Source organism: Dermochelys coriacea, chromosome 12 (assembly GCF_009764565.3).
Source record: "Dermochelys coriacea isolate rDerCor1 chromosome 12, rDerCor1.pri.v4, whole genome shotgun sequence".
NCBI classification, from domain to species: domain Eukaryota; kingdom Metazoa; phylum Chordata; order Testudines; family Dermochelyidae; genus Dermochelys; species Dermochelys coriacea.
The window spans coordinates 30,928,503-30,955,086 of record NC_050079.1 but is presented as its reverse complement, the minus strand read 5'-3'; the positions used below and the strand labels follow the sequence as shown (position 1 = coordinate 30,955,086).

The following is a 26,584-nucleotide window of genomic DNA, read 5'->3' as shown; positions in this document are numbered from 1 at the left end:
ATTCTGTCGAATTCGTTCCAATATTAACAATACCATCCCTCTGGTTTTGGCAGTACATCGCGAGACAGGCTTTCTTTGGGGAAATGGTGGCCACAAGTAGCATATTCTGGCACACAAGTGACCACTGAAAGGAGGAGCAGATTGCAGCTGAGCTTCAGGATAGAGGAAGCCTGACAGCACAGGCATCATATCAAGGGAATACCCTGCGATTGGTTCCTGCTGGAGCTCTGCTCCATGGAGTTCAGGTGGTGTTCCCCATATATTAGCATGATCTCTTTTCCAGAGCATCTGCAGGTCTCCTTGTTACAGTCAGTGTCATTTGGGGGCTCCTCAGCTGTAGGAGGCATTTCCCCTGCCCACTGTTGGGATGGTCTAGCTTATTCCTGAGAAGGGTGTAGTGTGGCAGCACAAGACAGCCTGGGAATGATTTGAAGCTGCAAGGTTTAATCTGCATCTATGCTTCCCAATTACAATATCACTACATCTGATCACAGAGTTAATGTAACACTTCTGGGTTAAGTACTGTTGATCAAGTATTCAAGTGTGCATTACTATTTATGAGTGCAATTTTTGCAAGCATCAGGATAATAATATGGAACAGAAGTCTGTCCCCTTTCTACAACAAAAATAACTACTATCTACATCACTGAGCCAGTGTGAAAGTGCAAAAAGCAGAGGAAGAATTCTGCACTACTGCTCTAGAGACTTCCCTCTAGTTCCACCAGCCTGCCAAAACCAGTCATCAGTGTGATTGCTCTTGAGAGACAGCAACTCATTCTTGCTGATGTAGCTAGCAACATACTTCTACTTTGGCTGCTGTTGCCCAGAGACACTGACAACCGATCCTAGGAAAACTGCTAATTCTACTAGAGTTATTGTTTTAGAAAGGCACTTCTTAAAAGGTCTGATCCCTTTTCTTTATCAGACACCTATATTTCTCCTGACAAAAAAAATAAAAAAAGGGTCTCTACAGTACAGTGTGTGTGATCCTCATTTTCATATTATCTGAGCAAATGGAACTCAGAGGGCATAAAATTGTGACCCCAGACAAAAATCCTTAAGATATACGATCTAGTATTGTTTCCCACCATAGCTATTTTACATCCTCTTGGAAGTCTTCTCCGCATTTTACTTCAGTCACACAATGCTCAGTTAGGACCTCTCTCTTTTTTTAGCCATGCCCGATACCTTACCCGATACTGAAAACAGGCAGCTAAGCCAGGTCAGTCATTTAGATGGCCACAGAAGACATTAATACTAGTGTGGCATATTCTAGGCCAGAGGTGGGCAAACCATGGCCCGCAAGCCACATCTGGCCCGCGGGACCGTCCTGCCCGGCCCCTGAGCTCCCAGCCCCGGAGGCTAGTCCCCGGCTCCTCCCCCGCTGTTCCCCCTCCCCTGCAGCCACTCCGCTGCGCACCCACCTCCCAGGCTTTCCAGTAAGCCTGTCCTGCCCCTCTGAGTGGCCTGGTAAGGGGGCAGGGAGAGGGGGGATTGGGTAAGGGGTAGGGGGTCAGGGGTCCCGGGGGGGGACAGGGAGCAGGGGGGTTGGATGGGGGTTGGGGTCCTGGAGGAGCAGTTAGGGATGGGGGTCCCGGGCGGGGGTGGTCAGGGGGGCCTGTCAGGGGGTGGGGGGTGGATAGGGGTCGATGCAGTCAGGAGACAGGAAGTGGGGGGGAGGTTGGAAAGGGGGTGAGGTCCTGGGGGGGGGGGGTTGGATGGGTCAGGGGTTCTGAAGCGGGCTGTCAGGGGCAGGAAGTGGGAGGAGGTGAATAGGGGGCAGGGTCCAGGCTGTTTGCGGAGGCACAGCCTTCCTTACCTGGCCCTCCATACCATTTCGCAACCCCAATGTGGCCCTCAGGCCAAAAAGTTTGCCCACCCCTGTTCTAGGCAAACTATGATGAGGCACATGTTATCTTTTTCTCTCATTCAGATCTCTCAACACCTTTTGGGTCTCTCAGAACTCCTCAGATAGCATGATGAATAGAACTAAGCCACAGCCTCATCATGAGTATTAAATTAACAGATTCATATTTTAATGGCCAAAGAGACAATTATGATCAGCTAGTCTGACTTTCTGCATAACACAGGCCAAAGAACTTCACCCAGTCATCTCAAAGTCAATTAACCAGTGACCCAAGTGACCTCAATGGAGTATAGCTCAATTATATCAACAGTAAATTTTGTCCCTCGTTTGAAAAAGGAAAATTGGATCCTGACAGAACTGGATTATTTCTATGCCTACAGAGTATCTTAATACTTGGAGGATGCTTTTGCTGTCAGTTTTTTCCATACCACCAGTTAAACTCCAGCATGACTACCCCAGTTTATTAAGCACTAAATGCCCAATCTTCTGAGGAGCTGGCGTCTCTCCTTCATGACACACAGAGAAAAACTGGATTTCTTGAATTAAGAGTCCCTGCCAGTCCAGCCTGAACAATCGAGGGCTTTCTCTCTCAGCCAGTCAACTAATTAACAAAGAAGCGTGAGTGGAATTTTTGGACACAGAGGAAAATCCTGCATTTCATCTACAGGCTGTGTGGCTTAAAGAGAGCACATCAATGTGGCACAGCACAAGAGTCCAGCTACATCCTTGAAACTTTTAAAAGACAGACAGTTTTAAAACACATCCTAAAGATTTTTTCTTGGTAGCTGCCTGGCCCTGTTCAGTTACAGTCCTGTTCCAATAACTGTTGTGCTGGGCTGCACAAGAAACTTGGACATTTTTAATTTTAATTCTTAAAAGTTCCTCTGATGGCAAATTAGTGCCACTGCAGTTCTATAGAGTGGAGAAAAAGAAATCAATAGAAGCTGATCTCTTTATCTTCGGTCTATTTGACAATTCTTTTTACAAGATGGATCTAATTGATTGTACCATATTTAATCAAGAACTATGGAAAAATCGGGATAGGAAACACAGACAGTTGCATTACCACACTGAAAGAACTGGATGAGTGGATCTCAGCATGCTTGCATCGGGAGCACAAAATATTTTGTTTGTTAGTTTCCTGGCTACAGAGCATTAAAAGGCTAGCAGCCATAGGCAACACTAGCTATTCAAAGTCCTTTCCTTTAACTTCTCCAAATGCAGGGATCTGCAGTGATCTTCAGACCTCCTAATTGCATGATACGTTTACAATTATTTCCTGTAAGAGTCTTGTTCTTTTCTCCTTCTCTTTCTACTCATTTTTCCTCACTGGCACCAGCAGCAAAATTAGTGACTAGATAAGCTGCCTCTAAGGTGTGCATCACTTATTCCATCTACCACTTAGTGTGGATCTGAGCACCAAGACACAGAACTAACTGGTAGTTGTGGCACCCAGTGGCCTCAGCATGGCTCAGGGAGGGGCATCTAAAAAAGTTTAAAAGCAGTTTTCGAAGGGGAAAATGACTCCATGAAATATTTTGTTTCCTTAATTCTTGTGAATAGGTTAAATTTCATGGCACAAATAATAAAAATGAAGAATAAAATTTAGAGTCGCTGCAGCCAGTCTCCCAACTACAGCACTCTCTATACCCTCTTCCCCTACCCCCAATATTCCTGCACTCAAGTCTGCATTTTTACCTAAGTTTCAGGTCTCCCTTGGTAATGCTCTCCAAAAACCAGGTCTCTCTCTGATTTTATCCAGGAGGCTGTTCTTGGGTGCTATCATCACTCTCTATTTAACACAGAGGGGAAACATGCCAATTTATTACTTAAAGATGTTTCACCTATCTTTCACCATCACATATAGTTCTCAGCTAAAACCTCTCCAACGCATCATCAGTAATCTACAACCCATTCTGGACAATGATCCCTCACTTTCACAGGCCTTGGGAGGCAGGCCAATCCTCGTCCACAGACAACCCGCCAACCTTAAGCATATTCTCACCAGCAACTACACACCGCACCATAGTAACTCTAACTCAGGAACCAATCCATGCAACAAACCTTAATGCTAACTTTGCCCACATATCTACACCATCACAGGAACTAACCAGATCAGCCACACCATCACCAGTTCATTCACCTGCACATCAATCAATGTAATCTATGCCATTATGTGCCAGCAATGCTCCTCTGCTATGTACATCAGTCAAACTGGACAGTCCCTACATAAAAGGATAAATGGACACAAATCAGACATTAGGAATGGCAATATACAAAAACCTGTAGGAGAACACTTCAACCTCCCTGGACATACAATAGAACATTTAAAGGTAGCCATCCTGCAGCAAAAAAACTTCAGGACCAGACTTCAAAGAGAAAATGCTGAGCTTCAGTTCATTTGAAAATTTGACACCATCAGCTCAGGATTAAACAAAGACTGTGAATGGCTCACCAACTACAAAAGCAGTTTCTCCTCCCTTGGTGTTCACATCTCAACTGCTAGAAAAGAGCCTCATCCTCCCTGATTGAACTAACCTCGTTATCCCTAGCCTGATTCGTGCTTGCAAGTTTATACCTGCCTCTGGAAATTTCCACTACATGCATTCGACGAAGTGGGCATTCACCCATGAAAGCTCATGCTCCAATACATCTGTTAGTCTATAAGGGGCCACAGGACTCTTTCACTTTTACAGATCCAGACTAACACGACTACCCCCCCTCGGATACTCATCACCTATCTTAGTACCCTGGCTCCTTTTGTTAAGTGTTGTTTCCCCACAGTACTTAATCAGCAGCTCACGCCATACAACGGGTTTGTTCTGATTTTCTAATGAATTACAAATTGGTCAAATTAATCCATCTCCGTTTGATCTCCTCTCGGTAATTTCATTAATTGGCAGGATAGAACTGGCTTCCCTTTCACACAGTTCATTTTTTTCAGTAGAATCTATTAGTGCTAACTGCATTATTTTTATTTTCTTCCCCATGTTTCTTGTTCTCCTTCACATTAGCAATTCAGACACCAAATCTGCATGCTGCTTTGATATGGCCTGCCATAACTGGAAGCTGTTATTTCCATGGTAAACGATGGCAACCAGAAGGGACAATCAAGCACCGACCCAATAACATGTGTCACAACTCACCTCTTTCTCCAGCTTCCAATTCCCCAGTGCCTCCAGAAAGGACTGTTTTCTGCCAGCTTATCTTCATAATTAATGAATCCTTAGCAGACTGCTTACCGAGTGGCTACAGGCTGTATCTTTATTAATTGGGAGACTTTTAGTTCAGCTGATCAGCCTGCTAACCTTTCCAATCACAATATTTTAGCACAGGATCAACCCTCATCAGTACAATGGACGGAATGCTTTTCAAAGCTCTGTGCACTTGCTACTTCTTCCCAAGATTTAGCTTCTTCATACTCCTTCCTGAAATGTACCCAGTCTAAGACTCGATTTCCAAAGAGCATACGACTCCCAGCATGCAACTAGAATGACAGGGCCTGATTTCAGAATTGCTGAGACATAGCTGAGTGGCTCAACACTCAGAAAACAGAACTGAAAATCAGAGGTTTTATTCCCGACTCTTCCATTAACTTGCTGTGTGACATTAGGCAAATCATAACCTACCTGTGCCTTCTCCACACCCATCGGGGGCAAAAAGTGCTTTAAACCCCTCCACGGGGTGTGCTTTATATATGCTTAAAGTATTATTTATACATTTAGGTGCACAGTTGGCATGTGAGCAAAAACAATTCACATTTCAGAAGCCTTATTCCAGCAACCGGAAAGAAATGTATTGACTTGGAATAACTGATGAGTTTAATTACATCCTATTTCTATAAATTATACCTCATATAGTACTCGATTGCAACTTAAAATAGCAGTTCACTAGAACATATATCCCCATCTGTATATGCAGATGCAAAACTCGAACTGCTCTCCCTCTCATCCACCACCCTGCTCTTGCAGTAACAATGACTAATGTGCAAGTGCATCATAACACCAGGGATCTGAGGCCTTAGGGTACGTCTTCACTACCCACCAGATCTGCGGGTAGTGATAGATCTATCAGGGATGAATTTATTGCGTCTCGTCTAGACACGATAAATCGATCCCTGAATTGACACCTGTACTCCACCTTGGCAGGAGGAGTAAGCGGAGTCAACGGGGGAGCCACCACTAAGATACTTCGATTTCAGCTATGTGAATAGCTGAAGGGGTTGAATAGGGGTTTGAACTAAGATACGCAACTTTAGCTATTCGCGATCCAGCGGGTAGTGAAGACGTACCCTTAGTCTGGTTCTGCCTCATTTTTTAATATCACAACCCTATTACATCTCAGTTCAACAGCAAATGAAGCTAAAAAACAAAAAAACTTCTACTGGACTGTACCTTCATTTATTGTGAATCAGATAGGGGGAGCAGATGAAGTATAAGTGACGTAACATCTTTTTAGATTCAGATCTTGGTAAACCACAATAAAGGACAAAGAATATAAAGAAAATGATTGTACAGTGAAAGTGGGGCAGGTGAGGTAGTAGAAAATTAATAAATAGTATGTATGAAAGCTGCAAGGGCTCTGTAATGAGGTGTGCAGCATATTTTAGATGGAAGGGCTATGAGAAAATTGCCTCATTACCTTAAAGTTATTGTCTATTCTTTTAAGTGTTTAACACTTGAACTTTTCAGCTAAAGTAATTCATTTGAACATTGCCTAAACATCTCTAAGAAACACTCTCTTGCCAGATCCTTTAAAATAAAGAAAGAAATAAATCACCTTACTCATGTTCTGTTTTCATTCATTTAGAATTTATGCTCATTATGCTACTGAAGTAAACTTCAAGTGGAATGCAAGCTTTGTATCTATCCTCCGCAAAATCTAAGAGAAATTGTTCTTTAGATGTACCTAGGATTAGTAGATTGTTTCTTGGTAGGTTATTCCCATGCTTGTGTTCTTTTTTTGTTTCTCAGTCTTCCCCTTCTCCCCCACCTCAACATTGCATTACCAAAACATACTCAGTTGATGGACTGTAGCTTTTTGGAGTTTTGTTAGCTTTGATATCTGCATGACATGTACCTTGTTACATTAAACAGTATCTGTACACAGATAATCAGCAGTGATTTACAGGATAAACAGTGTAAATAGTCTTTGAACTGCTGATGTTTATTTTATGCAGTCATCAAAGCAAGCAGAAAGTTACACTTCAAGAAAACAGCAAGGCATCTCTCCGGCAGAATAGTGTACACTAATGTCTCATAATTTTGGATTAGGAAACCGCTCTGCATGACCAACTGCCCATAAAGTGCCACCAGGGCAATATTCCCAGTGACAGAACTGCAGAGTCCATACTCTAGTGCTAGAGGGATGGACATTAGGAAAGGAAACATTTATATTATAATGAATTGAAATATTTTCCTATTCTTTAAATGTAATACTGCAGTGTGATTATTTTAAATCAGGACAAGGTAAATGACTCTATTTTAATGTCTACTATACTGTAAGCAATCTGAAGAGAGACAAGTTGTGGTGAACTTTCATTTCCAGTGCTTGAAACGTTTCTTTAGTCCCTTGGCACATCTTCAAGGACAAATACAGGGCTCAAATCTCTTCTACTGAAGCCAATAGCAAAATTCTCATTGATTTCAAATGTTGGCAGGAAAGTTTTGTAGTGTCCTCAGCTGGGGGGAGGGGGGGCTGCTTGCATACAGCAGGAAAACACACCACCCATGCTGAAATATACAAGTTTTCTGTGAAACTTACTGAACTGAAGTACAAATGCTTCTCCTGATCTCACAGCTAAGACTGAAAACAGACAAGAGAGAGGTTTTGTTGAAATTGTAGCCTCCTTTTTGGAGGTTTCCCTCTTTCATTATTCTACAACATCAATACAGGAGCTTTTCCCTTAGAACAGTTTTGATATCTAACTACCTGCACTGATAAGGTCATTTATGCCAAAGGATGTTTTCAGTGGAAAAGCTGTGAGATTTACACCAGAGGAGTTCTTTGAAGCCATACAATACTGCCTAAAACACTAATATACTTTGATGCCTTTGACCTCTTTACCATACAGTTCAAATTTCTGCATCAGGGTTGCTGTTCTAGTTGGAAAGTGTTCTCCACTCCCCATCCCACCAGTAGTTCTAGAACTCTTTCATCACTGGGACATAAAACCTGGATGCTGAGGGCAGAAGGTTGCGACTGTATGACATTTTAGTTAGCTAGAAAGAACAAAAACTGGTGCAGACACAGGAAAGTGCATAAAAATGGGAATATACAAAAAACTGTTCATTTTAAAATAAATGATGATACTAGCATGGATTCTGTAATTCTATTAAAATATCGTAATGCATTTGTTTCATTGCTAGGTTCTCAAAGACAGTTTGATTCATATGTTTCAGGAAAAGTGAACTCAATGCTGCAATAGATTCATGGAGACAACTAGGTGGCCCCATATGTTCCTTTCACCTCAAAATGATTGTAAGCATCTCCCCCCTTATTCATAATACTCACCAGCCTCTGATGTCAGCCCCCAACGTTTCCACCTCATGGAGATAAAAGCTAAACACACAATTACTGCATTATCACTTGGTAACTAACATGTTACGAAAGGCATTATTACACTGTTATTTTTCAGCAACATGCATTACCTGGGGTGAAATACAGTTAATTCAAATCAATATAGGTAGTAAGGTATCAAGAGTTACTGTACAGCACTAAATTTTCTCATGATATTCTAATGTTTCTATCACCTTCTTTTCTTCCAGTGCTCAGCCTAATTAAAGCCCTAAAGAAGGCAATCCTCCTTGAAAGACAATGCTCTTGTGCCCTACATTAGTAAGGGTTTCTGCTGCTACGCAAGATAAAAGTGAAAATTTTTTTAAATTTTCAGAATTTTGGTTATCCTGAGAAGACTTACACCTGACCAGAGATCTTGCTCTTCTGTTTTCCAGTAGGATTCTCTTAATTATCACATCATAGCAGAACCAAACCCACTGATTAAGGAGGAGCAGTACTCCCTGCAGTCTAAAGAGATTCACAAGGACTTACAGGTATGAAGTGTTTGGGACCCGGCTCCTCTGTACCGCCTCTATTAAAAGGCAGGTCTTTTTCTACAATAATGCAAGTACAGAATATGTTTGGCAATTCCCAAAGATGGCAAAGACCAACAGGGCCCTACCTATCTGGTACTTAGAAGCCAGAGGTCCCTCCTTATGGATAGAACCAGAGATGGGGAGCCAAGTGGCAAATGCTCTTCAGCCCAAGGTTTTCTTCTTGTGAAGTTCCCCACAGAGTTCTATACTGTCACCCTTTTGTTCAATGGGCATATGAAGCCCTTAAGAGAGGTAGTGATGAGATATGGTCTGAAGTGTTTTCAGTGCGCTTATGACACCCAGCTGTATATCACCATCTTGTCCCGGATGAAATGTGCAGTTGAGTGTCTAGGCAAGATCGGGGTGTGGAGAACAGTGAGTTAGATGAGATTCAGTTCAGGTAAAACTAAAATGTTTCAGGTGGATTAGAGAAAGCAGCCTGAGGATTTGGCTAAGATTATATTTGACTCTGCTCCCGATTAAGGGTGTTCATCCATCTTTTGTCAGCAAAGGTCAGAAACTACATTCGTGATTTGTGGGAACTGTTGGTTAGTTTCCAGCTGCCTGCAGCAACTATAACCTAAAATGCTTTCTTTCCTTTTTGGAATCTGATCCGGAGATTGCAAGCTTTCCCCACAAATGCAGATTTGCTACTGTGGTCCATGTCTTTGGTAATCTTCTAGATCAATGGTCCACAGACTCGTGGGGGTCCACAGACTATACCTAAGAGGTCTGTGAAAGATTGTCATTGCCATGGAACTGTGGTTTTCCAGTGGGGTCCATAGACTACATCTAAGATTTACAAAGGGGTCTGCACCTCCATTCAAATTTTTTTTAGGGATCCACAAATGAAAAAAAGTTGTAAACCGCTGCTCTAGATGCATTCTACATGGTACAGTAGTGTAAATCCATTTGGATGCTGAAACCAGTACAGGCTCTTTCATTAAAAGGAATGTCTCAACTGGAGTCTGTGCCACCTGAGCTGGAATTCCCTTGGTAGATAAGAAAGGGACCTGCTAGAAGGCATTCTCCATGCAAGTCCCCCACACCACATGGTCCAAAATAGCCCAAGTTTGGTGACTTTTTGGGCATACTACAAAGCTAGTTTTTTTGAACAAGCTTTTGGAGTGCTTGGAAGTGGGCCAGAGCTTTTGTGGGGTCCTGGGAGGTGGAGAGATTTCGTTTTGCAATATTTCCCTTCCTGAGTGTGGGAGGGGTTTGAAATTATTTTGTTGTTATTGCTATGGTTGGTATTTTTAATTGCTGCAGGGCATCTAGACCTGGAATAGGTGTCTAATGTTCTTAACAAAACATACAATTTCCAAACATTGTGCCCCAGTCCATTCTTTTAAACAATAATTTCATGCCTCTTACAGATGCTATTTTGTAACTGTGGTAAACTGCAAAATTAGCTTTCACTAGAGAGTTAAGCACATACATGATTTACTAATGTGCTGGATCTTAAGAGAACATGTTTTAGAATTTATCTTGGATGATAATCTGGAGTCATCTATGGTGTACAGCCATACTTCATAAAAGGTAAGGCAAATGTGAATTTACTTACTAAATGCTTATTGCAGACTAATCAAAATGGGGAAAAGCAACTTAATGAAACCAAACCAGAGGCTTGATCATTAGTTACCAACAAAGACAAACATATAGCTCAGCAAGTAACTAATCCATTGGGATTCTGATCTAAAATTTACAATTTACACTGGCATGCCATCTTGCCATACAATCAACCCTTTGCTACAACAATATTTTAAGCATGCAGTAGCAGCATATTACCTGCTCTCTTAAATACTCCATGGCATAGGCAAACAACTGCAAAATGCTTGGAGGAACTAATTCATCATTTGGCTCTGCTTAGTTAGTGATTAATAATTCCAACTAAAATTCCATTTTACAAACTGTGGGTTTTTTTAGAGTCTCTTTTGGCTAAACCTCTGGGTATAAATCATAGATTCATAGATACTAAGGTCAGAAGGGACCATTCTGATCATCTAGTCCGACCTCCTGCATAACGCAGGCCACAGAATCTCACCCACCCACTCCTGTGAAAGACCTCACCTATGTCTGAGCTATTGAAATCCTCAAATCGTGGTTTAAAGACTTCAAGGAGCAGAGAATCTTCCCTCAAGTGACCCATGCTACAGAGGAAGGCGAAAAACCTCCAGGGCCTTCCAATCTGCCCTGGAGGAAAATTCCTTCCCGACCCCAAATATGGCGATCAGCTAAACCCTGAGCATATGGGCAAGATTCACCAGCCAGATACTACAGAAAATTCTTGATCATTGAACATCATAAAATGTTGCTAATCCGAACCACTTGAGAACAGGCTTTTAATTTGGATTTATGGATGGGGATTTGCAATAAAGAATTAATCTTCATGAGTCAGCATCAACAGATATTACAGCAGTAAAAATATACTCCTACAGTCAGCGACTTAGAAACTGATTGCACTCACATCTGTATAATCTAGTGTAACTCCACTGAAGAGAATAGAGATTTACAGATGTACAACAGTATAACTGAGATCAGAATTCAGCCCATTCTTCAACAGTTTGTTTTATTCATTTAAGCAGCCTGTATTAAGAATGCATGTTTAGACCCTCATCAAAAGGGTCTCTCCCTGGCATTCTGTCTTTCCACTGACTTTGGTGGCATTTGGATCAGGCCCTAAAACTGAGGGCTCAAAACAACAGAAAGGATTCCACCCCAGTTAGACAGTGAACGCAGTGGCCCCAATCCTGCTCTCACTGGAGACGGGGGAAAACCCCTCATTGATGTCAATGGGAGCAGAGTCAAGGCAAGTATGTCAGTCTAATATCCTGCATGTCATTTAGCAACCAACTAGAAACCACTCTATGAATTCAACCATACAATGGAGTTGTATGGAAAATACCTGCTATAATGCACTTCGCTTCCTATATCGCTAGGCTGAATTTGGAGAGAGGACGGAGATGCACACATAATCTATTCATTTGTAGATTCATATCTGCTGAATGAAGGAAGATATGAAGACAAAGGCAGATATCGAGTGGGCAAAATGGTTAAAAGTAGTACTGCAGTGGGAGATGGGAGTGTTCAGCATATCTGAAAAATCAGGCCACTTATGTGCCTGAATATAGATTTAAATAGCTGACTTGAGGGACCTAGGTTTGAAAAATTCGGCCTCTGTTAAGAAGGAATGCACAGGGCCATGGCAGCTGAGGCTGCATTGAGTGCTTGGAACAAGATTAAAACCCCCTTCACACTTCAGATGTCACCAACTGAATTTAGTTTCCAATTTGGAGATGAGGAGTCCTTGTGGCACCTTCGAGACTAACAAAGATGAAGTGGGTTTTAGCCTATGAAAACTGATGCCCAAATAAATTTGTTAGTTTCTAAGGTGTCACAAGGACTCCTTGTTGTTTTTGCTGATACAGATTAACATGGCTACTAGTCTTATACTTGGAGACAGTTACTGGTCAGTGAACAAGTGAATTTTCCATGAGACTTAGGAGATTACTACGTTTTTCCAGAGAAAACTATTCAGATCATTCACTTTTAAATTTTTGGACCAAAGAGTCCTACCTTTTTTTTCTCCGCCCCCTCCCTCTACTTATCAAGCCATTGACCACTAACTAAGGGTTTCACTCACACATACATGGTCTCACCACAGACACAGGCCACATGTGTAACATTACAATTAAACAGCAGGAGGAGTAATTCTCCTTATTGGTCACAACCTTCTCCATGTATGCTAGGAAAAGCCAAGCACTATGTTAATATCTACCATGAACTACCAGTCCCCTGCCCAGCCTGCCTCAATGTCTCCTCAATTCCATCTCTGGGGAGGCAAGTCGGGGCAGTGTGCTGTCCTGATGCCCAGCCCACATGCATGCTCTCTCTCTCTCTAGGCTTCATCCTTATCACCACCACCCTAACTCCACTGCATTTCTTTGACTCGCTCCCTATTCCGATAGCAGGCTGCTTATATCAATAGAAAGCCCACCACCTTAAGTTTATTTCTCCCATCCTGCATGTGTATGTACCTCTGAGGCTTGTGTGGACTAATAAGTTTCACCCACAGGAATCCTCAGATGTTAATTTTCATTAGACTAGGGCTTCTCTCTGGAGAACAACAGGAAAGCTGCCAGATAAAGGAAGTATTTCCACAGTGGAGCTACAAGTATTGCTTAACCAGTAACTCTGCCTGCAAGTCAACCTTCTCCTTAGCCCCCATTGCTGTTAGAGGCTTGCCATAAGGCAGGAAGGGACAAGGACAGGTATTTTTTCCACGCCAATGAAGAACCTACAGTAAAATGAACACATGTCCATACAAATGGTGATTAGCACTGTTCCCTCTAAGGTGTGCGCGTGTGCGTGTTCACACAGATCCAAAACCCCGCGCATATGGCAAAACACCGCACGCACAAAAATTTGCACAGAAGAAATTTTTGGCGCCTGTCAAAAATTAGAGGGAACATTGGTGACTAGTGCATAAATATACATTTTAAAATCATGAGCTGAATTGAGCTTCTGAATTCAGCCTGCGAGTTCTGCATCAAGGTTACCAGTACTGATGAGAAATCAGAAGCAATCAAAATAAGTTCATGATGCATTCCAGGAAGGGCCAGATTCATGAAGTTCAGAGACCAAAAAACAAAACAAAACAAAACCCCAAACCTTTCCCATAGTCCAAGATTGATGAATCTAGGGCACTAGCTCTGGCCCATCTCTAGGTCCATCATATTGATTTTGCTCTGGAAAACTGACCTGGGCATATTTCCTAATGTTTAGAATGAAGAGTAATTCTATATAATCAATTAAAAACCCAAGCACCTCAGGATCATTATATTCTTGCAGATGCCAGCCAGTAAACACATTTTGTAAATTGCCTCCTAGATCATGCAAACTGAGCAGGATTGATAAATGAGCTATATTTTGCCAGGCTGCAGTCTTGAACAGATGGATTTACATATTCCACAAACTAATGTCAGAGACATAGTTTACATATTGCCAAATGTTATATGAAATGTTTCCAAACAAATGAAAGAATATTGCTTAAAGTCTCCCAGTAAATTCCCATCATGTTAACTAGAAGATTATCCTGCCATGTATAACCTTTTTTACACTGTTTTCTCTTGGTCCAAAATTGCTTAGGCTCATAATTGTTGGTGTTAAGCGCCTCCTTATTTTAAAGCCTATATATCGCAAATAAACCTACAATGAAACAGTAGCATGCTCAGTTCCATCACTTACATCCGCATGTCACTTAAGAGATTTTAAAATATTGTGCAATGCAATTTAATAAAAAACAAAATCAGATTCTGCATATATCTTACAGTTTTATACTGCTGCTCATCAGTGTTGTATCTGATCATGTTAACTAGAAAATCAATAGCAAAGCAGAGTCTCCGGCACTTCTCCCTTTATAGGGTCAGAACTGTGATTGAGATAGGTGTCTCCTTGGGGAGGGGTTGGGAGAGGTTTAGGAATAAAAGAGGTGTTTGAAATACATGGCTTATGGCAGAGAAGTTCTCTCGAAGAGGGAGGCTTTGCCTTGTTTCCCCAAAGACTCTAGATTTGATTTTATTGGTTTATTGATTTTATTTATCCTCAGGAAGATTGTTCCATAGCTGCCCCTTGGCAGAAAATGCTTTGTCCCCAGATCTCACATGCTTCATCCTGGACCTTGTGAGCTGCACTGTTGCAAAGAAGCGCTGCTGTCATTGGAGTTCATAGACTGAAATTGGGTTTTGATATAACTGGGGCTTGATCCATTAATTGCTTTGAAAATCAGGCCGTACACTGGCAGAAGAAGTGGACTGGAAGCAGATGGAGAAACTTGAAGCCTGATATGCTCGTGGCAGCCTGAGCCAGGCAGGAAGCAGGCACTGCATTCACCACCTGGAGCCTGTGCGTCATCTTCGCATTCAGCTTCACATACAATGAATTACAGTAACCCAGCCCAGACATGACAAATGCATGGAGCACCGTGACCAGGTCTTCATCCAGGAGGAAAGGACAAAGTTTCCTAGTGAGCAGCAGGTGGAAAAAGACATTTTTAAGGAACTACCTGGTCATCCAACATAATGAAGGGAGACTTTGATGAATGGGGGCTGTGCACTGTCACTGGAAGGTGGACACCATGTCTTGGCCAGTTCTTTGAATTGTTTCCCCTTTCAAACAGTTTCACTTTGGTCTGACCTGGGTTCAGCTTGAGCCAGCCGCTCTTCATCCGAGAAGCCATTTCCTGTAGGCATTCTGACGGTTTGGTAGTGGCAGTGGTTGCATCAGTTGAGAATGAGATATGTAGCTGAGTGTTATGAGCATACTGGTGGCAGCTAAGCCCATGTGTAGGAGTATAGGCCTACATTAGGCATGAGTGAACTATGGTTTTAAATTGAGTTTGGATGGTAGTATGAGTAACAGGCCCAAGGAATGTACTCAAAAAGAATAAAATCATGAGAAGGTTGTTTGTGTTAAACTTGTAGTGATCATTGAAATATCAGAGTTATTTAAGATTTGGGTTGAGGTTATCAAAATTTTTAAAAACTGGGTATCGGATGCAGTAAATCACTGGTTTGTTTAGTTTATTATAAAGAAACGTTTGGCCCAGTAATTAGGGAGAAATATGGCAAAATGAGATAAGAAAACCTTGAAGAAAGAGGCCCAGTCAGTAATCTTGTCTGCACTGGAACAGAGGACAGGGTTCAGCCCTAAATTTTCATCTGGCCCTAGCGAAAGTCCCATAACCAACTATGACTTAACTTGGTTTTTATACACTATTACAAACAAGATTTTTCTGGGGGTTCTTTGTGAGAGCTTTCCCTTGCTCATCAGGAGGCACGTCATGGTGGGAAGGTGTCTCCTGAGTCTGATCTGGTTGTAAGTATTTTGGCCAATGTTTGTAACTGTTGTTGCAAGGGTATAGAATAGAGGTGTGTGCATATGCTTATATTTGTGTTTTGGATGTAACAAACATCAAGTGGCCTTTGAACTAATAAAGGAATACTCGTGTGGAAACTTAGTTGTGGTAAACCCGAATGAACTTATTATGAAAATTATTTCCAACACTCAGGCATCTCACTATCTCTGCTAGTGGTCTGAAATAGACATTGAAGAGAAGCTGGGATAGTATGGATCTTTGTAGGTGAGGCCCTCCAGGAGGAGGAGCATTTACCCATCACCACTCTCTGAGTTCTGCTGGAGAGGAACAATTGGAGCCATTGTAGTGCTGGGCCAAGTACTCCTGCTAAGTCACATAGGTGTGTTAGCACTACCTTGTGGCCCACTGGGTCAAAGGCTGCAGAGAGATCCAGCAGTGTGGATCTTACCAGTGACCATAGTCTGAGGAGGGAGTCTTTTAGTGTTGCTAGAGCAGCCTCTGTGCTGTACCCTGTCTGAACTCTGATTATGAGGCATCCAGGATTTTGGCTGATATCACACATTGATGGAGCTTGGTGGTTACTACTTTCACTGTGGATGCCAAGTAATACCAGCACAATCACAGCCAACCTATGTTGCCAGTACCTTTTCAATAGCAACTGTACAACTAGAATTCACATTCAACAGAGCTGGGGGAAGCAATCATTTTAGCTGTGTGTCAAATTTGGTACATTTCACAAACAAATTAAGGGCAAAATTAAACCTTGAGGTGGTATTGTAATACAAATGACTAATAAAAATGTCTGTTCAGACTCCTAAGATGACCAGAGTTATTTTTCTAACAACATTTTAGGGACAGCAGAGTTTTCAGAAAACAGTGGCTTGGTTAAGTAGGGGTGTGTAACTATCCTATTATCAGCAGGCTAGATTGATTGCAATCTTTTAAACAGAGTTGAACAAGCAATAGAAAAATGTGTCCTGGAATATTCATTCAAATCAGAAGATAATTCTGATCTGCCCAGAACAACAACATTTGTGTATTCACTTTCTGCAAACATTTGAGTTGTTAGACTGATCTAGCATGAATATAGGCATGAAATGAGTCTCGTTGTAAAGTATTAGACTATTCACTGAAGGCAGATTCTGAGTTGTATTCAACTATAACATCTGCAATTCATGCTGCATTGGCTAGTTAGACAATTCATCCAATCATGAGATAGAAAGAATACCATGTGACTATTCATCACTTCATACATTATGAGTATTTGCAACAAACTAGACCAAAAATTATTCAATGTAGAAATGTGTGCATAACTCTTGATAACAAAGAAATGTGAGACTGTCAGGGTTTTGGCAAACAATTCACACAGAAGTAAAAGCAAAATGTGTTGGATAAATTAATTACCGAAAATAGTTTACTCACTCTGATTTCATATTTCAAAATAACTATTTTCCTACCTCTTCCAGGGCCCATAATGAATCAACCAGAGGCTTGATCTTCTTCTCATTGTACAGTGTTATGAGTTTGTCCATTATACCCTTAATTAGGCCACTTCGGCCCTGTTTGAAAAGTAGATTTAGCAGAGAAAATCCAGCAATGACTTTATTCTCTTCATACAGCTTGATAGGGTTCACTTTCTCAACCTGCCACCACTGGAGAGGAACAAATGATATGAAGGTTACAAGAACAAACTAACATATAGACAAAAGTGTTCACAATGCTACAACGTATGCAAATCTCCCATGGGAGAACAAACAAACATAGAATAAAGGTTCTATGCAAACAGGACACAGCACTTGATCAAAAGCCCATTAACTTCAAGGATTTTAGGAAAAAACAAAGCAAAAATACAGAGGCACTGTTTTGCTGACAGCTCAAGGGCAAGGGTGAAGGAGAGAGGATTCATGAAATAAAAGTGCGAACAATAGCAGCAGAAAGACACAGTATGAGGAAATAGCTGCACAGAAAACTGAACTGTCTGATGTAGAGTAATGGGCATAAAGTACACTTGTTTGTTTTTTATGCCCAAATTCCAAAGATTTCCAGAGCTGTCTTATCTTAGCCACAAGGTTTGCACAAAGAAATGGAGTAGACAGACATGTAGCCTGTGAAGGTCAAATGCAGGGTTTTGGTGCAAACACAGACAATTGGGAGGATGGATGATCCTGTGACTAAGGGCCAGGATTTAGGAGTCTTGAATTCTATTTGTGGCTCTGCACAGTCTTCCTTTGTTACCTTAGGGAAGCCATGTAACCCCTCTGTAAAACCCCTTAGCCCTACTCCCTATAACCCATCCCACCAAACATACTATGTAAACCTTACTGCTGCTCTTGCCTCTCTGTCTAGCTCCTGCTGAAGTCCTGTACATTGAAACATTTGGGAGTCGTGTATTATCTCTAATGACATTACTTTGTCTACTGTAGCCCCAGGGCAATCTTGTAAGTGAGATCTCACATCTTAGCGAGTTTTATTCTAGTGGGCAAAATTTTCATTAAAAAAATTCTTACGGTTTGTGGTAACTTAATTTTCACGGGGTTAATTAGATTAGTGTAAAAAAGCAGTTTACATTTTTATGAACAATTCAATGCACTACTTAATATTTTGATTAAATATTCCCTTTGATTGCCTTTTCAGTTTTCAGAGGTGGCATTATTCCTTCCAGTACCCATTAAAAAATAGCTATTGACTCATTCTGGTTTAAGACTTTTTAACATTGGCCTGGACATGTTGATCAAGGCTTTTGTTTTAGCCTATAACTTCCATACAGTTAGTTATCACACTAGCTCCAGGGAGCCTGGTTTCAAGACAATTGCAATGTGCAGCACACTTAGATTAAAACCTTGGCATCTGTTTATGGAACAGTATAGCCCTCCCTAGTGGATTGCATTAGTATCCTTCAACAAGTCTCATTCTCTGGGCCTCTCGGTTTCAGATGGAGAACCAGTAGCTCGAGGAACCAATGTAACTGTTGCTTTCTTCCAAACCCTACAGTAGCTGCTCTAAATGGGACCAGTGGGAGCCAATTTCAATTTCTACCAGGGCTGTATATTCTACCAATTGAAAAACGTGTGGTGACCTGTCTCCTTGACTTATTTACATGTGCATCGTGAAGCTTGCCTAGTGTTAGGTTCAAAAACAAACCAAGGCAGCAACAGAGACAATAGCATAACTTAATGGACATGTTGGTCTTGCATTTCCCAATTGTCTCCATTATGTCAAAGCCAGACCAGGTTGTTTCAGCACCCACAATAACTTTTTCTGTATGTTCATATATAGATATTTTCTTTGAAGATAATACAGATTTTAACAGTGACAGGAATTTCTTCAGACTATTTTAGCTCTATGTTTGTATCTAATTACAAGGATCTTTGCACCTGTTAGCCCTTGCCACTATGTGAGATAGAGAGGTAAAGTCTCTGAGTGTCTCTGATTGGGGACTTTGATATATCCTCATTTTAGCTGCATAGAGATATTTGAAGTTAATTTCTACTGGGAAAAAGAGTTGCTGGTATGAGGTGTTGATGAATTTTTAGCAGACAAATTGTGTGTGGTGGATCTCTAATTAGCAGCTTGTGTCCTTGTTTCTCATATCTGAAGGAATCACTTTCTGAGCTGGTTGAACTTTTCCTTGCAAACAATTTAATGACAGATTTGGCCTTTTTTATGTTTGTGAATTGTCTGAACAGTTTTGTTCGTTACTTGTAATAGACCAGGGAATAGTTGATTAATACTTCAGCTTTTAGTTTGTTCACATCAGTGAAAAGGGTAAGACAGCACCATAAGAACATTTCAATGGGTGTCTATCCTTCAATCATGGGTTCTAATTGCAGCTTGTGTAGCCACAACCAAGCTAGCATTAATCTAGTTAGTTGGGGGTACCAAAACAGTGAAGCCATGGTACCGCACGCTTCAGTATGGACCGAACAAGCCCACCCAGAAGCCAGGTAGTTAGTCATGCACTGCTGTGGCTTCACTGCTCTGATGTCTGAGTAAACTAGATTAAAGCTAGCTTGGGTATGTTTACATGAGCTGTAATCACATTCCAGTGTAGACATACTCTCTATGGCTCAATTAATTCCTAAGACTCTTCTGTAAACCTGGAGATGACAGAACATCCAAGTATATCCTTGAATTCACATCACTGTACATCCACATTAGAGAAGGAAAGAACCCCCTGGGAGTACAGTTGTATAGTGCATGTAACTTGCTACTACCAGCTCAGAAAATAAACTGATGGTTTAGGTTTGTCTAAGATATAAAATAACTTTATACAGATTATTGGCAACTCAAATATTTATTGCATACAGAGCAGACTCCTGGGTCTAGCTGTCATACCAAAAGAAAAACCTATCAGTCAAGCTACATTTACCACTCTTCATTTACACTAGTGTGATGTTATATACTGGAGTTAGTAAACGATGGAATGGAGACAAATTAGATTGGTGTTGGTAAAGATGAACTAAGCTGCTAAAAATAATGGGTTTAGGAGATAAATGCTAATAAGTGCGGTATTGTGCTCCTGTGGTTCTGTTATACTTACTGATTTTGCAAAGCTAAAGAAGCTTTTTGTTTCCCCAGTAACCATATTAGATGAACCTGAAAAAAAGAGATCACATGCATGTAAACACTCCTTATAACATGTCAATGAATGAGGCCACTTAATTGTCTGCATTAAAAAAATAAAAACATTTCTATTTGTGCTTTGGAAAAATTCTTCTTAGTTTTTTTTCCCAAATTGCATAAGCTATAATGATGCCCTTCCTTTTATCATTGGTACAGCAATCAAAAAAAATCAACTTGATAGCATCCTACACATTTCAGAAACAAAAGAAAGATTCGTTCATATCAAATGACAGATAAGCTTTCATTATTTCTGAGATCAGAAAAAACACCAATTCAGCCTCTCAAACAGATGTTCATAGACAAGCAGACTAGATAATATTAGGTATTTTGAGAGCAAATATCTTCCTCCCCATTACAGTTTCCTCTCTACCACTATAGTTTAGCAGCTAGGTGGTAGCTGTAACCATATAGACTTCCCCTCTCTCTCAGTTTTCAGAGATATGTAGTCTCTAACTCTCCTCTCACAGAGGCTGGGGATGTTGCCGTTTCATTAGCAGTAAGTTATGTGGCACATAGGCAGAGTTATAGGGAAGCAATTTCTATTATTAAAATACGCTGAGTAGCCAGTGATACATGCTGAGGCTCTAAAATGAGAGATTTAGAAGTCTGAATTCAGCTTGCACTGCTTGGTGTCAGACCAAATGAAGCCATTCCTAAATGACTCTTTCTATAGTTCCATGCTTCATACTACAGTTACTTCTGCCAAACTGCTAGCTTCCTGTGTCCCTGAGGAATAAGAGATCCAAAGTCGCTCCCCAAACATATTCCTTCTATGTGGTCAAGTGATATTCAACTATCTGAACCACAGAGCCATTTCCGCCTTTGAATATTTTGAAAAAACAACTTGCTTTGTAGCAACTAGCTTCTTCTAATTTTTTAGCCTATGAATCAGATCCTCAGAGACTCTTGAATAGAAATGATTGAACTGACAAAGTGTAACATGGCAGATACATTTTTCATACTCCCCAGGGAGAATGTAGTAGCTTGGATGTTTTAAAGGGGGTCCCCATGCTGCTAGAAGAGATTGGCAAATTGGTATCTTTGAAATAAACTTCTAATTGTTTTGTTTTTACTCACCATATAAAATGTAAGTCCCAAGTGGTTTGAGAAGACCGAGGCCTTTTCCAGTATTTTCTCCACACAGACAATCCAGAACAATATCTACTCCTTCTGCTGAGATTCTAAAACAAAAGGAGGGTAAATTTCACACTGCAACAGGACTCAAGACTGCATTTCTTCTAACCAGTCTACTATGGGGTTATTGTTTACATAGCACCCACAGTTTGAAAGGCAGTTTAGCGAGGAGTCAGAAGAGTTTATTATCTAATGTTAAGATTTTTAAAAGCAACTAGTGATTTTGAGCATCTCAGTTACAAAGTACACAACTGGAGCAAACTTAATTCTCCAAAAGTACTTAGCATTCACACTCTGAAAACAAGGCGTCTCCACTTGGGTATGCAACAATGGAGACACCCAAGATCAACAGGAGTATTTGTGGTACCTTAAAGTGCATGTATTCCTGTTCTTTTTGCGTATACAGACTAACACGGCTGCTACTCTAAACCTGCCAAGATCAATAGTCTCTTTTGAAAAACTTGGCCTAGAGTCTCAGCCCTGCCACACACAGACATGTTAAGTAGTATCTTACTCCACAATCAATCTCATTGAAGTTAACGGGGCTATTTGTGGAGTAACATACTACTCAATGTGAGTAAAGATGTCAGAATCTGGCCTGAATTAAACATACATATGTGAGATGGGAAAGGAGTTGCATCAAAGAAAGCCAAGTGTTTAGTAAATGATTGGTTACCTTTACACTATTTTTGTTTATTTCTTTCTTCTGGAAAAATGAATGAGGAAGACGAGTATAGTGGAGTGGTCAGAATGCTATAGGTAGTACAGATAATTATGGAGGAAAGAGAAGTTTGGCTTAATTGAGATTCGACTGGGAGAGTATATTACAGGATGATAAAAATATGTTTATCTGAGCAACAGTGTTGTAACCAGAACAACTGAGGGAAAGAAGCAGAACATGAGAAAGTAGAAATTATATATTGTTAATCTCTGGCACAGAGACTATGTGAATAAGGTGGGAGAGAGAAAATCATTATTTATCACGACAACTATTTTACAGGGCAAGATGGGAATCTAAGCTGTAGCTCACGAAAGCTTATGCTCAAATAAATTTGTTAGTCTCTAAGGTGCCACAAGTACTCCTTTTCTTTTTTGCGAATACAGACTAACACGGCTGCTATTCTGAAACCTAAAATAGGGAGGTTATGAAAATAAATCAAGTAGTGTTTATGCAGATCAGAGAGGCCTGTGAAAGACTAGAACATGGATCATGGGAATGAACAACTGACTGTAATAACAGCATTGGTATACTTCATAGAAGATATCGACCATGCAGCAGAAGTGCTGTGGGAGTGTTTGCTCACAATACAGCCCAATCTCCTTCACATGTCATTCAAGTCAACAGTCTCAATTCTTTACTCACACCAGTGTAGATCAAGAATAACTTCACTGAGGTCAATAGTGACACTAGTGGGAAGCCAGTGTGAGATGACAATCCAGTACAAAAATGCTACTCAGGTGACTAAGGGCTGAGTCTATCCTCAGACACATGGGGATGTATTGGTGCTTATAAAAACAGCTGTTAGACATGAATTTCTTCAGGAAAGCAAATAATTCTACATGATACACTCTGATTCATCTCCCATGCAGATTCAGAGGGAAACTTGAAATCTATAGTTTCCACACTAGAAACAAATATTACAGTTGTAACTCCTGATAATGATGGCAGGCACTCACAGTTGTCATAAGAACCTAAATAGGTTAGGGTACAAAAAGATTTATAGGGCTGGTGCCAGATAGTAACTTCATTTAGGTGAATTGTATACAATTTGGCTCCGTGTACATGGAAGGAATCATCCATGGGTGGGTCTCCTCTTTTTTTGTGGAGGGTGGCACAGGGTACCATCACTCCTGCCCTAGTCTCTTTGGAAACCCCCCATGGGTTTGGGTATCCATGCATAGGCTGGTGGAATGTGTATTGTAATAAAGAATACAGCCTTGAGCTGTATTGTCCCCTCTTCATTGGGAAAATTACTTTAAGTGTTAAAGGGGCATCATGGAGGCATTCATGGGGGGGGTCAGGGAGTGCCCAGTGGGGTTGGAGGCAGCCTAGATGCATGGGGCAGAACTGGGGCATCCTGGGCTCCATTGCATCTTGCACATTAATTTGGAGGATTCAAAGGCACGTGGAGGTGGGTGGAGGTCAACCCCTTGCTTTATGAACAAGAGGGCAAATTCAACCATCCTGACAGAAGAATTCAAAAGAAACTCAGTGCGGAATCTTACAGAATTTTTTTTTAACCACCTACGCAGTTTCTCTCATGTAGAGGTACAATCTAGGCTTTAGTCATTACAACTACAATGAAGACCACTGTACTAACTCACTTTTACACAGCAAACCCCACAGGGGCTGCAATTCAACAGTTTTGACCCTGTCTCCATAGATCTTAAGAGTTTTCAATTGATGGTTCAACATGGGCCTCCCAGGATCCTAAAATAATTTGGCCAGCCAGTATAGATGGTTATAACAACCATGCTCTAGCCTAGATAAGAATTGAGGTTGAAGCTGAGGTTTTATAACAGTGATCTAATGTCATATTCTAGTTTACATAACGTCCTTATCTAGCTAAATAATGCTTGTTCCAACATGGCTCAATCTATGTCCACTGGCCCAGTCATGTTAGAATTCCATTTAGCTACAACCAAGTTTAAGAGAGAATTGTCCATTTGTTAGAAGAACAATCGACCTCCTCATCAAAGGCAATTCATACTGAATCTGAGCCCTAGAGTTTGTGCTCATTCGGGCTTTGCTGCACAGACTTGAACGGCGTACGCTCTTCAGCCTGGCAAGAGTTGAATAGCCAAATAGATCCTTCTATGGAAGGGCCTACACAAAAATTGCAGCATATCAAAAGGATTTGTGGATATAAATTTGAGTGTGAATGGGTGTCACATGGCAGGGGAGGGCTGCTTCTGCATTCATAAGGCAAAATAAAAAAGGGGAAACAGGTAATTTTCTATCTCACTTCTTCTCAGATAGTATGTTTTTAAGCATCAGAACATGGACAGAATTCTGTTTTGGATTTTTGATCTATGAGGATCCTGCACTAAGTCAAACCAAGCTTAGAGAGAAGTCAATAGGAGCCATCCACATGAACCCAAGGGCAGAATATGGCTACAATTTGTGTAGCAGAGGAGTTGAATTTTTATATGGTTCCAATAAATAACCTTGTTTGCATACATTTCTGAACATAGCTCAGTATTTACTGGCCAAAAAATCCACTCTCTTTTTTCAGGTGCAAAATATAACCCGACAATGTTCAGAGCTATTTTAAGAAAAGAGAGAGAATTATTAGTTACTCTAATGGTGCCAGTAACAAGGTCTGGTTTCACATTTCTCTGCACCCTCTAAACCTGTGAGCTCCTGCCTCCAGTTTGACCAAACCTGCTATTTTACTTTATAACCAAGTAAATATCCCTAGTAGTTGTAAATAATTTACCAGTTCTCTTTAATTAAACAATTATGCAAACCACTGGTACATTATTCTATGATAATTATACCCTTGGGACTATCAAAGACATAAGGTGCAGTCAACAGTTTCCACGCCCCAAAAGCAACTGTTAGCTTGTGATGACCCTACCTCTTGCAATGGCCTAACTGCAATTAGACAAAGTCAGAGAACAGAGAAAGCTTTATGACCTATAAAGAATCTTTCATTTTCCTCAGAAAAGAGAGAGAAAGACAGCCCTCAAATGTCTGCTGGAAACACATGACAAAGAGCCACAAAACATAAGACTTCTTCCCTTCGTAGTGTAACAGTTAGACACTGCTGATTTGTGTGGGCCAATCATTTCTCCAGGTGGGTAATATCTTTTTTTGGACCAACCTCTGTTGATGAAAAAGAGAAGCTACTGAGCTACACAGAGTTCTTCTTCAGGTCTGCTCAGCTCTCTGTGCTCAAAAACTTGTCTCTTTCACCAAACAGGCCTTGGACCAATAAAATATATTTCCTCACCCACCTTGTCTCTCTAATATCTGGGAATCGGCACTGCTAAAACAACAGTGCACACAATTTTCTCTACAGTTAGGCAGTTTGATGAGCATTCATTTGTAAACACATGATACTTAACAACAGGTTTCAGAGTAGCAGCCATGTTAGTCTGTATCCGTAAAAAGAAAAGGAGTACTTGTGGCACCTTAGAGACTAATAAATTTATTTGAGCATAAGCTTTCGTGAGCTACAGCTCACTTCATCGGATGATGCTGTAGCTCACAAAAGCTTATGCGGAAATAAATTTGTTAGTCTCTAAGGTGCCACAAGTACTCCTTTTCTTTTTGATTATACTTAACATACCCTTTCAGAATGTAATCAGGGCAGTGAAGGTATCTTTATTGTAAACATCATCCCAGTCATTGTTACTGCAGGATTTTGATATAAAACAAGCTTTGAAGTAGAGCCACTGCACTCTGGCAACCAAGCCATCTATCTACTAGAGCGGATCAGGAATTTTCCATCAAAATGTATTTTCCAATGGAAAACCAGTTTCTGCAAGATCAACATTTTCCATTTTCTGATTTGAGACCAAACCAAAAATTCAAAATATTGGAATTTCCCATGGGATCGACATTTTCACTTTCCACAGCTCTACCACCTACATTTCAATGACACACTCATCACCCTGCCATCATAGTCACAGCAAACTTGAAGAGGAAATGTAACATTTTGCATGTACGTTTTACCTTCCATTCCAAATGGCCCCAAATCACACACCCTGTGGACTGATCATAGGGGAAAATCCACTAGTAGTAAACCACAGTGAAAGCTACAAATTGCTGCCATGCATTTTAATGGACTCCGTGTAGCAAAATTTCTCTCCACTATAACTGGGTTCCACTGTAATAATCCCTTGGAATAGAACCATGATCACCTACCACTATAGGGAGTGGGGCATTCCAAGGAGATTGTATCTTTCCCTGGTTGAGCACAGAAGAAGTCAGTGTCCCATGGATAAGGAGCAGGGGCTGGTTTTGAATTCTGATGAAATTTT

General features: G+C 40.9%; 1 protein-coding gene across 2 annotated transcripts in view; it reads right to left on the bottom strand.

Annotated features, from left to right (window-relative positions):
* VAT1L (vesicle amine transport 1 like) overlaps positions 1 to 26,584 on the bottom strand; it is a 96,128-nt gene that overhangs the window by 33,070 nt on the left and 36,474 nt on the right. For both annotated transcript variants that reach the window (XM_038368913.2, XM_038368914.2), the window contains exons 5-7: positions 21,539 to 21,642; positions 20,379 to 20,434; positions 17,296 to 17,490 (exon numbers count right to left, since the gene is read on the bottom strand). In XM_038368913.2, coding sequence (XP_038224841.1) covers positions 17,296 to 17,490; positions 20,379 to 20,434; positions 21,539 to 21,642 — 355 coding nt within the window. The remainder of the gene's footprint in view (positions 1 to 17,295; positions 17,491 to 20,378; positions 20,435 to 21,538; positions 21,643 to 26,584) is intronic.